The 15,239-nt window shown below is 40.9% G+C and overlaps 1 protein-coding gene across 1 annotated transcript in view; it reads left to right on the top strand.

The window, feature by feature from the left end:
- The first annotated feature begins 804 nt into the window (after window positions 1-804).
- Window positions 805-15,239, top strand: part of irs4b (insulin receptor substrate 4b) — a 32,214-nt gene continuing 17,779 nt past the window's right edge. Inside the window, exon 1 of the mRNA XM_079811205.1 lies at window positions 805-4,565. Coding sequence (XP_079667331.1) covers window positions 1,097-4,565 — 3,469 coding nt within the window. The 5' untranslated portion in view covers window positions 805-1,096. The remainder of the gene's footprint in view (window positions 4,566-15,239) is intronic.

The following is a 15,239-nucleotide window of genomic DNA, read 5'->3' as shown; positions in this document are numbered from 1 at the left end:
AAAAAAAAAAAAATCGAAACTTCTAAAAAGAAAAAGTTAATTGTAAAATAAAAACGATATGAAATGTCATAATTGTAATTGATAGCAATTTAGAAAGGCTAGTAGAAAGTTAGATCATGCATTCTCCAAACAACGTAATTTATACTAAACAATCTTAATGAGATTAGGCATTGATATTTAGTTATGGAACTTTGCTATTTATCTCTGCTTCTGACTCACAGTTTTGATATGAAAGATGATGTTACGAATATTTCCCACAGAAATGTGAAGCAATATAAATTTACAAGAACATTCTCAACACACTGAAAAGTATTGTAACACGAGTGGATAAGTTACAAATTAGAAGATTAAAAATTCCGCACTGCTTGTGTTAAAAATACCAATCACCAGCAAAATACAATAATGGTATAAAAGGGTAAATGTATTGGTGTTTAGCAATCATTTAATGATGGTAAATTAGGTACACTCGGCTGTAGTAAGTAGAAAACTAGCAGCAAGCGATACGCGTCAGGAAAGAGATAAACAACACCGAGCAAAAAGGGACGTTGAAAACGCCTGTGATAGGACGGATGACCTTTCAGTCAAACGCTACAGCCAATAAGCGCTCGATATCCTATGACGCAAACAGCTTTGCATCATATCATTGGACATCACTTTGCCAGTTCAATGAAACTCCGAGTGAAGTCATTGGCCGGTTACATTGACGTAGAACCGAAAAGGTCCACCGTGATTGGCCGCAGCAGCTTTCAATCGCACGTTTCGCTCAATCGGACGCCTCCTCCCACCCACAAGCGAATGACGCACGAGTCATGTGTTGTTTGTGCTGTGCTCCGTAGTGTACACAGGGCGCGCGGAGCAGATTGGTAGCCCGCTAGGAGGATCTACCGATAATAGATCGGGTAAATGTGGTCATGTTGCAGTTGCTGGCATTGAGTTCTCGGAGTATTGGCTGGGATATCTGCTTTTCATGTGGCGGCCGAGAGAAACTCAAGACTGAAAAGACTGAAGCGCACCGCTTGAGACACGGTTCCCCCCAAACAAACATGGGGTCTCGGTCTATAAGTATGAGGTAAAGTGACCTTAAATATTTTATCTGATGGCAAATTTCGCGAACTACCAAGAAGGCAAAGCCGCTATGTTGATGCTGGAACCGCAACAGCGGGCTATTGGGACTAAACCTGCAACGGCGAACGGCGACACCTCTGTGGGGGAACCCCCTTCAGCACTGGATGTCGGCGCCGCTGCTTTTCATCAACAGAGTGATCAACATCAACAGCACCTGGAATCACCGGCGAGGAAAGGATCCACGTCCTCGTTTAACCGGGCGCACGAGGACTCTGCTGCGAGTAACACACACGCTACCTCAGCTTCCCCTGCTGTGAACACCAGCTCCGCTGTGTCTGACGAAATTAGGAAGTGTGGCTATCTGAGAAAGCAGAAACACGGCCATAAGAGGTTTTTCGTCTTGCGGGCGTCGAGTCATCTGGGGCCGAGCAGACTGGAATACTATGACAGCGAGAAGAAATTCCGAAACACCCTGCGCTCGAGCGCTGCTGCCGCCGCCGCCGCCTCCTCGGCTGGCGCCTCTCCCCCCAAAAGAGTGATCTATCTTTACCAGTGTTTCACTGTGAATAAAAGGGCAGATTCAAAGAATAAACATCTCATTGCTCTGTACACTAAGGATGAATACTTCGCAATTGTCGCTGAGAATGAGCAGGAGCAGGAGGAGTGGTACCAGGCGCTCAGCGAGCTTATGAGTGAGGGGAAGAGGGGCCACCTGGACGCGGAAGAGATTGACGATGGATACGGTACTGTGACCCCAGGGACTGACTTTAAGGAAGTGTGGCAGGTAAACGTTAAACCAAAGGGCTTGGGCCAGACCAAGAATCTAACTGGCGTGTATAGGCTCTGTTTGTCTGCCAAGAGCATCCACCTGGTGAAGCTGAACTCTGAGACGCCTTGTGTGAACTTGCAGCTGATGAATATCAGACGCTGTGGCCATTCGGAGAGCTTCTTTTTTATTGAGGTCGGCCGCTCTTCTTCTATAGGACCTGGGGAGGTTTGGATGCAGGTGGATGATTCTGTGGTGGCGCAGAACATGCATGAGACAATTCTAGAGACCATGAAGGCGCTGAAGGCATTTGCTGAGTTCAGGCCCAGAAGCAAAAGCCAGTCTTCTGGCACCAACCCGATGGGCTTTATCACCACGCGGCGACATCTGGGCAACCTCCCGCCCAGCCAGACAGGGCTCCAGCGGCGTTCTCGGACCGAGTCTGTGGTGGGCACTCCATCTAGCAGGAAGAGCAGTGGAGCGAACGGATACCGTTTCCGCACCTCCAGCGAGGGAGAGAGCACGATGAACCGTCCCTTTCGCTCTGTGACAGGTAGCCTTATTCATCTCAACACAGCCCGTGCTAACCTGAGCCGGCAGGAAAGTAGCAGTGGGGCCGGGGCCCGCTACATTCGCGCCCCACCGGGCTCCACTTATCATGCCCGTTCGGCCTCGCTGCCAGTGTCACACTTCCCTTCGACCACCAGTCCGATCAGCATGTCTAGCAGCAGCGGGCATGGCTCTGTGTCAGACACCATCACCCGCCCCTCCAGTGCATCCATTTGTGGATCCCCAAGCGATGGAGGTTTCAACTCATCTGACGAGTATGGCTCCAGCCCTGGAGACTTCCGCTACTTCAGAGTACGCAGCAACACCCCCGACTCCCTAGGAAACACACCACCCATCCGGGAGGAGCACTGTCTCAATGACTACATGGCTATGGGCTGGAATCGCGACGTGTTCGGAACGAGCGCGGCTGAGGCGACCCGAGATGAGAGTACTGATGAAGATTCGCGACCGGGGTCTTTAAGGAGGCGGACGGCTTCCATCTCCAGGCAGGTTGGGGGCGCTAGTGCTGCTGGAGTAGCTGTTTATCAAAAGATGACCCAGACCACCTTCTCGCTGGACGAGGCTGTGGCTGAGAGTAGCTCTTGGAGCGGCAGTGCACAGACTGTCTCTACCTCCTCCTCCCTTTGCTCTGACTACAGCTCCAGTTCAGAACACAGTCAGGACCGGCCCCCTAGCCTACGGCCCGCTGACGCACCTAAGGATGATGGGTACATGCCCATGATGGCAGGTGTGCTGCCCTCCTCTAGGGATGCAGATTACATGCCTATGCAACCAAATATCCTCCTCTCTGCCTCTCCACGAGTCCAAAGTGCTGATTTAAATGTTCCCCAGCACAGGGAGACTCAAGGCTATATGATGATGCTCCCTGGTAGGAGTGGGGCTACTGACTCCCCCCTCCCCTCCAGCCCTGACATTAGCAGACAAGCAGAGGGACCGAGAGCCTCTCACTACCCCAAGAATGCAGAATACATGGATATGTCTCAGAGCAGCTCCACAACTAATGCTCAAAAGGTTTCCACAGAAAATTATTATGCCTTGACCACTCCTGGTGTTCCCAAGTCCTACAGTCCATATTTCTCCCTCCCTCGCTCATACAAAGCTCCATCCAGAGAACAGGCTGAGCATGATGATTATGTGCCCATGAGTTCCCCAGCGAAACCAGTCTACATCTCGCCCACAGCCACCCTAGATCGCAGTAGCAGGTGCCCACCTTCTGAGTCCTCTCCACATAATAGCTTCATGGACCGCCGTGCCGTTCGGCCGACCCGTCTGCCCCTGGGAAGGCGAAGTTTGCACGGCTCTCTGCGAGCAGGTGAAGCGGCAGTGCGGCCTTCCAGCCCTGGAGAGTACATAAATATTGAATTCGGGGATCGGCCCACATATTCCGCCTGCTCGTTGTCTGCTGAAGGCTCCCCCTCAACCCTCAGTATCAACCGGGAGCAGCGCAAGTCCCCTCTGCCACAGGACTATATGACTGTCGAGGTGGATGGACTTCCACCTAAGAGTCGGTCCCCTCGGCCCTCTCTGGTGGCCCCCTGGAATCCTCCTTCATATATCCGGCCCTCCTCATCCTCCCACTGCAGCGGGCTCATGGTGGGTAAGCCTGACGACTACACAGAAATGTCCTTTGAGCCTGAGGACAAGTCGAAGAGCCCTACAGCCATGCTTGAGCACCTGTGTGTTCTGGAGCAACAGTTTTTCCCCTTCAGCCCCCCGACTGAGCCCAAAGTTGTCCGTGCTGATCCCCAGGGCAGGCGGAGACACAGTTCGGAGACCTTTGTCACATCTTCAGAGGCGTCAGGTGGAAGTGGCCAGGACACCAATGGTACTGTACCTAGCAATGGTGGGGCTCAGCAGGTGGGCCGCAACAAGGGACAAAACTTTGACTGCGTTTGGATTGATGGCATGACATCCAGTAGTGATGTAACATTGGGAACCACATCTGATAGAGCCAATCCCCCCTCTGTGAGGTCTGCAAGGACTATAACTGTGGAACACCAGAATGGCCTGAACTACATCGCCCTAGACCTGAGAGATGATCTCCGGCCTGGGAACGCTCATGATGCGCTTTCCTTGCCATCCTCCAGCGCTCCTCCCCCAGAGAACGGTGCCTATGCCAGCATAGATTTAATGAAATCTGAGGGGCTCACAGCAGTGTCTAAAGGTAAGCACCTTTAAAATGACTCTAATTATTTTTTTATTGACAGTCATGTCTCTTAAAATGCATTACGTTCTATAAGAATTATTTTTATGTTCTAAACCAGTGGTTCACCAGTTCCCTCACCACTGCACATTTTGTATCGGTTGTCTCCCTCATCAGACACACCCAATTCAAGTCTTGCAGTCTCTACTGATGAGCTGATGTGTTGAATCAGGTGTGTTAGATGAGGGAGACATGCAAAATGTACACTGGTGGGTAGTCCCCAGGACCGGTTTGAGAACCACTGCTCTAAACACTACTGAGTCAATTAAAAGGGTTTCGTTCACCCAAAAAGTTAATATGCTTTATTAATTTACTCATCAAACCTGTATGAGTTTCTTTCTTCCGTGCAACACAAAGTATAGTCCAAAAAGTTTTTTTTTTTGCTCCATACAATGAAAGTCTGTTGACTTTAATTGTATGGGCAAAAGGTATTCAAAATATTTTTTTGTGTGTGTGTGTGTGTAACAGAAGAAAGTAAGTTGTAGAGCTTTAGAATGACATGAGTGAGTAAATTGACACAATTTGTAATTTTTGGGTGAACTGTACAAAACAGATCTTCATTGTAATGCCCCCCTCCTCTTGCCATCTCCTTTCTGTTGCATTCTCTTACTCATTTGCCCGAAAGGTTTCTCTTTTTATATCCACTTTGTTTAGCGGCTGCTATGTACTTGGCTGAGTGTGTGTTGCAGCAGGGGGAGTGAGAGAATGCAGTGTTAGTGAGTCAGTGTTCTCAGCAAGCCCTAGATGACTCATTTGTTTATCATAGTTGAAGCAGAGATAGATGTATGTGTGTGTGTGTGTGAGGAAAAAGGTTGGTTTAAAGCATCTGATAACTTTCTAGCATCTCTAACCCTCTCTCTTTCTCGTACCTTTCTTTTTCTTTTGTAAACAGCACTTTTGTAGATGTATGACTGAACTTCTGTGAAACACAGAAAACATTATTTTCAGGCAGCATTGCCGCAACTAGGGCACGATATTGGGAAAAAATATTAATTGCAATATTTAATTTTTCTGTTATGTTTTTTTTTTTATATATTTATTGCGATATGAAAACAATTTCACCAGATGACTTGAATAGTTGTATTTGGAAATAATTAGTAATTCTAGAATGATTGGGTTGATTTTGTACTATATATATATATATATATATATATATATATATATATATATATAATAATACACAGTACACACATATTGTAAATACAAACTTTTATTTTGGATGCGATTTAATCGATTGCCCAACACTAGAAATAAACAGTGCTTTATATTTTTCAGGTGTCTAACAGTAGAAATTGAATAATAAAATGTAAAATAACATTGCATAGTTTTCACTGTATAAATGAAATGCAGTTAATCTTTGTTAAAGCTACAAAAGTGATTTGCTCTTTGTATTTTGTTTGATTTGTTGAACATTGTCACAGACAGCAGCAGGTATATTAGGCTGTTGTCACTTTAAGGGCCAATGCATATATCCAGTATAGTGATCCGTTTTCTTTCACAATTGTTTAGTTCAGGGGTTTTCAAACTTTCTGATGCCAAGGACCCCCAAATATGATTAACCTTTTATGAGGGACCCCCTTCCTAAAACCCATTTATATATTTGAATGTATGAAAAAACATTTAAACTGTTAGATAAATAGTAAGTGTGATATTATAAATACAACATATAGTTTCTAAACTTAAAGGGGTGAGCAAGATAAAGGGGACTATAGTGAGAAACTCACTAGAAAGATATAAAACAAACATATACGATTAGTATGTATACAGCAAGAAAGGAGAGAAACATTTAGAAATGAAACGCTTAGAATGTTCGGTAGACTTAAAACATTTTTGCTTTGTCTTTTTAGTCTCTGAAATCTTCTGGGGACTCCTTAGAACCTTCTGGAGGACCCCTGACCCCAGTTTAAAACCCCTGGTTTAGTTCATGTCAGCCAGGGGTGTCCAAACTCGGTCCTGCAGGGCCACTATCCTGGGGAGTTTAGCTCCAACTTGCCTCAACAGACACACCTGTCTGGAAATTTATAGTATGCCTAGTAAGATCTTTAATCAGCTGGTTCAGTTGTGTTTAATTGGGGTTGGAGCTGAACTCTGCAGGGCAATGGCCTTCCAGGAGCAGGATTGGACACTCCTGACATAAACCATGAGTGACATACTCAACGAGATGGGCATTTTGGCTTCATTTTGCGTGTATGTTTTCATTCAAGCACAAATAGACGTGAAAGAGAACATAATTCATTGTTCGCATACTGTCTGTGCTGCTCTGTGTGCAAGCACAGAAAACGGTGTGTGAGTTCCGAATTCAGTTCTCCTTCGTGTTGTCTTGCGTTCGAATGGTTTAAAATCGCTTGACAATTAAAACTGATAGGACCTAAAAACATGCAAATGATACATTTTAACTCTATGATGGTTATAATTTGTATTTAATCCAAGAAACAGGTGCGTTTCGAATCATGGTGCCTGGTCTGTAATGTTCAACTACGATCTCTATACTTGACTTCACACATTCTGCAACGTGACTATCCCGGATGTTTAGCTCTAACCTTATGCATTGTATGGCTTTGTCTGAAGGATTTACACTGGCATGCTTTTGAGGGCACTGCAGGTAGGCGACTATGCTAATAGTCTTTACTAGTTGTTGCAGGCTAATTTCACACAAACGTCAAATAGGTCTCCATCGGCCATAACTTGGGACACACAGGTTGTCCCAACCTAAACTCACGCTATCGAGTCAATGACAATGTTGAATAGTGCTCAGACAAAACAGTTAAATGTTATACAGGGAGTTTGACATGATGCAGATGGTTTACTTACAGTTGTCTCTGCACATCGTGTCGGTTTTATTTAATTTGCATTCAAGCATTTACACACATTTTATTTTATGTGATGAAACTGCCCCATACCTCCTTCTGTATAGTTTTTTTTGTGCGATATACATGATCTATACTAGGGGTGTAACGATTCGTTTTAACAACGATTCGATTCGTATCACGATTTGAGGTTGTCGATACGATTCAAGGATGATATTGGTTCATTTAGAACGATACGATCCGAAACGATTCAGTGACTTGAAATCGATTCAGTAACTTTTTAGCCAAAAATTGTGTGACTGAAATAAATATCTGGATACTGGTCAGTGCAGGTAAAGTTTCCTAGATTCCTGTTGTTTCTTGTAAGGGAATCAGGTATAAATTAATTATGGATATAAACAAATGCAAATGCATTAAAATTTTATTTGAATAAAGTGCAACCAACAGTTTAGGATGAATTAACAGGAAGTTAACCTTTTCTGCTCTAATTTTCAATATTCAATACATTTTCAATAAAAGCACAGTAAGTGCAACCAACATTTCAACAGTAGGTTAACCCGCTACTTCTGCTTTTGTTTTCCAACATAAAAATATTACAATATTAATATCAAAAATAAAGTGCAACTAACTTCTCTTCAGGTTTAATTAATAGTAGGTTAACCTGCTACTTTTGCTGTTGTGTTTCAACATTAAAATAATATAAATACAATATTAATATAAAAAAAAAAGTGCAACTAACTTCTCTTCAGGTTTAATTAATAGTAGGTTTACCTGCTACTTTTGCTGTTGTTGTTCAACATTAAAATAATATAAATACAATATTAATATCAAAAATGAAGTGCAACTAACATTTCTTCAGGTTGAATAAACTGGCTGAACCTGCTACTACTCTCAGTAACAAACAATATTTAACAAAAGATAAAATGTAACCAACTACTCTTCAATGACTCAATTACATTTTGTTCCCAAAAATATCAACTGATCAACATGATCTGACCGCAGAACACTTCTCTGTGCGTTCACCATGTCGCCAGCAGTACTAAAACTCGCTCTGCTGGCACACTGGTGTCAGGAATGCACAGGTAACATTTAGCAAGGGTTGAAAGTACAGGTAACGTTAGCTCTTTCTCCTGGTGGCTTGATAATTTCTCGCTCGTTGGCTTCTCCTCTGCCATCCGCCATGCTATGTTTTGTTTTCTTAGCGCTGCTGCTGGTGCGAGGCGATAATGTCACAGATAGGCAGACTGAATCGAGTAACGTTTGACGCCTTTATCATTAAAAGTGCTAAGAAAAAACATCCATATAAAGTCTGACGTGCTTAAATCCAATGCGTTATTTCCTATGATCGATACAATCGATTGATTACCTTTTAAAACAATGTTAGATCGATACATGTCGTCCGGAAGGCCAAGTTGCCGAGCACAGATCGATGTAGTTAGATCATAGGAATATAAATCGATACATCGATGTAGTAGATGAATCGTTACACCCCTAATCTATACTATACATATATGTATTTATAGCTACAATGTGACCATTTATGCTGTCTTTCAAAAGTTAGAATATCAAAAGTGCACCTATATGGATTGCATAATCTGTGTGTCATGCATGCTCATTGTGTCTGTACATGCCTGCCAGCACAGGTTTGCACAAGACCAGTAACACAAACTACATAATTCCAAACCTTTTAACCTGTGTCTATACTTCATGTTAGTTACTAGACTTGACTGGATTTTTGTATGATGATAACAGTACTTGCTGTGATATTGTTTGTTGGATTCGTCTTCTTGCTAGTCATGGATACTGTTTATAGGAGTCATGGATATTACAAAATATGACCACCGCCCAATTTTCCCAAACTACTTGCGAGTCCTGCTTTATTGTAAAATTGTTAACACAATCAGATAATTAATTTTTATGAGTTGATTAGTCACTTTTTGTGTTAATTCTTTAGTCTTGTCAATAATAATAATAATAATAATAATAATAATAATAATAATAATAATAATAATAATTATTATTATTATTATTATTATTATTAGTGCTGGCCACTTTAAATCCTTTAGGACCACCAGTGGTCTGCAGACCTCAGTTTGAGAACCGCTGCTCTTTTGGTGCCAGGTGTTGGTACCAAACATGTTGTACAGTTTCATGTTTCAAGCTTGTGCATGTTTTGTTGGCTCATCCACTGGTTTCTTTGATGTGGGCTAATAGTCTCAGCATTTTGCGGCATGGGACATGTGATGCAGGAAATGCATCAGTGTCGAAAAATGTTGTTCTTAAGCCTGCTGTGTTCATCCACCTGGAGAAACTAGGATTCAGTCCAGCCAGTTGTCTTCCTCTTAACCTCCCCCACCTCTCAATGCTCTTTTTCACCAGTATTATTGAACTCTGTAACAATATTTTTTTTAACTTTATTGTACTACAGTAGTGCCATGTAATTTTTTTTAAGTACCTTGGAGTACAATGATATGTGAATGTGGTAATCATTCAGTACCAAAGTACTATTTTTACTCATTGGTGTGCAGTAGTATTCTAAAATGAGGAGACAAAGTCCACTGTTAGTTCATGTAAATTCATGTTCCAGTTACACTTAATGTGTAAATAATAGACATTCCTTACACTATCAAATAAATAAATAATAATAATTCAATACGCTTCTATTTTGTATTTTACATTTAACAGTTATGTTCTATAACCTGCTTATTTTTGGATCATCTGTCATCAAATCTAAGCATTGCTTACAGACCCACAGATGTGTTCATTTCGCCAAGCTGATTTTGATATTAAGAGACATTTTGATAGTATACCTTCTTTTTAATTAGTCTTCCTATTGAACAGCATTATTTAACTATTCATTCAGATCGGTTTGTGGATGCAGAACATACATTAAAAATGAGTTTCGGGATTTATCATGTGAACAACGTAGGCCAATCAAAGCATGATGGAGGCATTGCCTTCTCTCACATGACTTTTTCCCATGCGTTCTCAAATACCTCCAACCAAACCCACGGCACGCTTTAGAGCAGTGGTCTTCGCTATTTGTTTCATGAGAGCCACACTGATGGGACAAAATCAATAGGCGAGCCACTTTAACCGCGAAAGTATCAAAAGTTACATCCAGTCAAAAATAGCATGTCTGCTTATCAATCTGTCATAGCCTACGCACTTTATGTCGTGTTAATGTTATATATGCACACCACTAATCCCTAATGGGTTGACAAGAATGCATATCTTCAGTGGAAAATAAATTACGTTTTTTGAGGGAAAACATTTCCGGATTTTTCTCCACAATAGACTTCAATAGCAACCAAAATGTTGAAGGTCCAAAGGGCTTCAGAGGCTGAAAGAACAAAAAAAAAAAAAAAAAGGTTAAACAACGACAACAATTTTGAAGTTGGAGATTTTTTTGTGTGGGTAAAGGGCGTTTGTATTAGTCTTCGCTTGGGGTGGTACTCCGTGACACCTCCGTGCAATCCGTGGCACGTCGCAGAGCAGAAAGTATTTAACCATGAACATGTACTGTACATTTTAAATGAAATAAATATATAAATATTAATCCCTATGAAGCATACAGACTACATTAATGTTACAGAAAGATAATTGTTTTGCTGAAAAATGCACTATTCCAGCCTAGGCTGAAATCATTATGCACATTAACAACGATTTGGGACAAATATTGTTGGTGTGTGTACACTCAAAACAATGTGTTCAAACTGAAATCGGATGCGTTTCTGATTTGTTTCATATGCTTCTGTTGGCGGCATGAACTGTAGCTTTCCTGTAGCTCAAACAGTAGAGCATGGCGCTAGCAACGCCATGGTCATGGGTTCGATTCCCAGGGAAAGCAAAAACTGACAAAAAAATGTAAAATGTGTACCTTGAATGCAATGTAAGTCGCTTTGGATAAAAGCGTCTGCCAAATGCGTAAATGTAAATGAACATATCAATTTTATTTCTTACATCACTAGCTTTACATATGCAACATCGCTGGTTAACGAATGTAAAAAATGCGTTCGAGGTAATAATGTTAGCGCCCTCTCAGCATTGACAGCAAATATACTACTGTTCTTTCTCTACTAATGCTGTCAACAAATTAATTAATGTATAATGATATGGAAACTGTTTTAATCCGTGTCTCGCTCTGCCTCACGTGTCAAAACAAACTCCATAAGGCATCAGTGATTTTGCCTCTAGAGGCCGCTCTCGTACTGTATAATGACAGTGGAGCCTACTCCGCAACTCCAACAACGGATGCAACCCGGAAAATCTATCGGTATTGATTTTTGCAGATTGCTCCAGCAATCAGTTATCGTGCCGATTATTCTGCAAAATCAAACATTTGGTCAACCTTTTTAAAGTAAGCCACTCCAGAAGTGCTGAGGAATACTCAAATCAGCCTCTGACCAAATGCATTCAAAGACTAATAGCCCCCGTTCTTATTACTGGTGGTTATCAAATGTGCTATAAGTGGTTTTTAAATATATACCACCTGACAGATATCACTGAAATGGGCATCATGAGAAATCACACCTGTCTCTGTGACCGTTCTAGACTAGGCATAAAAGAGCCAAGTAAGTTGTCTGCCCTCAATAAGAATCACTCTAAAACATTGTACACGTTAAGGTTTACAGGGATGTCTTTGCTGGTAGATGTTTTGGAAGGAGCTTGTTGAACTTAATTGAACTTAGTGAAATGGCTAAAATTGCTTGCAGCACCTTTAACCTCAAGTACAATTTAGTCTAAATACATTTGATTCTGACGTTGTGGGCCGGTCAACTAACTGTGGCACTGGTATGTTAATAAGGCAATGTTTTGGCTATGCTGGTACCAGAGCCTGTCTTCTGAATATGGGGTATGTGCCCTCTTTGTGGTGTTGGAATGTAAATTAGCGAGTGCATAGCTACACAGGAATGCATTTTAATCGCAACACATAGCACTTTTCAGAGCTCACTCTGGGACTATCACACATCACGAGGTAAACAGCCAAGGTAGCAGAGAACAGGACCGTTTGTTCTGTGCTAAATTGTCACAGATCTTCTAAATGAGCGAAGAAATGTTTGAAATGGTTATTTTGGTCTCTGCTGCTTATCTAATGTAGTCTTGTCTGATCCTAGGCTGTTTCAGTATAAAGCCTCGTTCTGTTCATTCCCCTTACAAAAACATGCTGTAATGGTACCAATGGTAGCTATCAGATTATATCATATTATATTATCAATGTTATTTATAAGATAATCATCAGTACTTATGAATGCCATGATCAGGGATGTGAACTTTTCCCCCTGTATTTATACAGATTTCCGTATTTTCCAACCTTTTTTTTTGTGCCTGGTTACTTTACGATGATTGAAATCACGAAATAGCCTTGCACAATTTCTAAATAAACAGCAAAATGTTAGGACCCTAATCCTACCCTAACTCTATAGTAAGTACATGTTGTTAATTAATATTACTCCATACTTAAATGTATAATTACACTGTAACAATAACACCTACAAATAAATTGTAACTATAGTTTGACACGCTTCTTGTTTCAGAGTAAATCCAAAGCATAGCATAGTTAGCATGTGATAGCATAGTTCATCTTAAGTTTCGATTCACAGTAAATGCCACTCTGTTGTGCGTTTGAGTAGCTTACCATTTGTATTTGGGAACGCTACATTCACCAACCATCTTTCCAAATTCGTAATAAGAATCGTTTATAAAGCTATTGTCAATAAAGAGATTAGGAAGAGAAGAGGTTTTCCTTCTTTTTTATTCTTTAGCTGATCACAGCCTGCATAATGTCGAAAAACATGGAAATACCGTAATACGTTTTTTGTTAGTGTCGGTTTGTGAACCTTTATGAAAATGGCTTATATTGGCTATATTGCTGCTGGAGCTACAGTAAATGTGCTTTATGCTTCTGTGTCGGACCTGCGACACATACTGTATCGTATGTTAAAAATATAAAATTTTTACCACCGTAAGTTAACAGTTTCTTTTGTTTGAGCTGCGCTCATTTGTTGCGATTTCTTCTCATGAGGCTGAGCGAGCCTCAACAGCACAACCTTCTTACCGTCAGTACATTATAGGGCTGTCAAAGAAAATTTCGAATAATCGTCGAATTTATAAAAAAAATGCAATTTTTGGTAGAGGCACGCGAGACGCGGTTTGTTTATCCAGTACAGCGGTACGGCTGTGTTGTTAATTTGAATAAAAAGGCGTAAAAAATGGGCAACCTGTTCTACGGCGTATTCAGTCAGACACAGAGCAGTGCAGAAGAAGGCAATCAGGGCTTTGGAGCATGAGATGGATATAAATGAAAGAGAAGATACGCGTCCTCCTGACGAAAATCCTCTCAGTTGGTGGCAAAAACCATACGGTATATATGTATCCACATATTGCGCAGCTGGCAAAGACATACTTGATCATACCTCAGCAAAAAACGCTCAGCACTCGCTGCAGGTCAAGTTGACTGTTTGGTGTTTTTCATCAACAATATGTAGATGGAAATGGATTGTTTCTGAATGTCCGTTTGCTATTTTGTGTCCACATAATGTTGCCCGTTGAAGCGTGTTTTCTCAGGTTACTGATGCACTTGCAGTTTATGCACTTTTGTTACCTAATTTTACTTACATGCTCATTAATGAAATTATATTTTATTTAATAACAATTGTTTAAAAAAAGTTAATGCACTGTAAAAAGTGAATGTCAGTTCATTTCAATAAAATATGCGATGCTTGATTTGGTTTTTATTAGCTTGTTGCGCTCGCCTGCGCCCTCTTGTGGCCATAGGAGACAATACAGTACTTTTTCCCTCTAACATTTGAATATTGCCTTTATAATTAGAATTTTGCTAATATTTATGAAAGAATTTCGAATTTAGCTTTTCAGACATTTTGACAGCCCTAGTACATTATATATTATTATTCACTATCAATCACCACTTACACTAAATTAATGCAGAATCATTCTCGCGTTTTGGTGACTCCCTATTTATTTTTTGTTATTGACATTTTAATCAGGCTACTTTAACGGTCGGGCAAGTAAAATTTTCACTTGACCCTTCAAGAAATTTTTTTTTCCCGGACAAGCAGACAAGCGTTAATGTCGAGCCCTATATAATATTAAACTGCTTTTATTGCTCCACTGTCTTTATCTCATGCAAGTGACCATAATTTTATTTGAAAGTACTATATATTTCTTTCTGTACAAGTTTTTAATGAGGGCAAAATGACTGACAGCAATGTTTGTATGTAAAGAGAGTCTTTATACACGTTCATGTATAAAGTGTAGTTTTGTGTAGGGAGATCTCAGTCCTCTGTGGAGAAATGGCTTGAGATGAGCTATGCTGGGTTAAAGTCCTGCTCAAGAGGCATCATGCCCTTCTGTACATCACATATGCCTATATTTACAGCGTTATTTTGAGAGCCCACCTTATTTATGACCATGGCATGTGCTGAACAGTATTGCTCTTATTGCAGGAAATGAGGGCCGCAGGTAACAGGATCTTTTTCCTGTGTTAAATTCTGTTCAAACACGCGCACACTCGCATGTCTATTTCATGCTTTACAGAACATAGATGAGAGAATGAGAACAACTATACACGGACTTATTTGTATCATCTTTTTTGTGTCTTTGACACTTTTGTATCTGCTACAGCCTAAACATAACAGTCTTGTCAGAATGTGATTTTAACCAGCAACATTATATATTTATTTTTCTATTTTCTATATTCCGCAAATTATTTTACTTGTTAAATGTTTATGGTCATACTTTTTTTTTTACATTTTTTTTTATTAGTACTTAACCTTTTAGTTATTTTATTCAGAAAGGATACATTACA

This window comes from Gobio gobio, assembly GCF_949357685.1.
Source record: "Gobio gobio genome assembly, chromosome: 2".
Taxonomy (NCBI): Eukaryota; Metazoa; Chordata; class Actinopteri; order Cypriniformes; family Gobionidae; genus Gobio; species Gobio gobio.
Note: the sequence above shows the minus strand (reverse complement) of the source record. Positions and strands in the feature narration are given on the sequence as shown.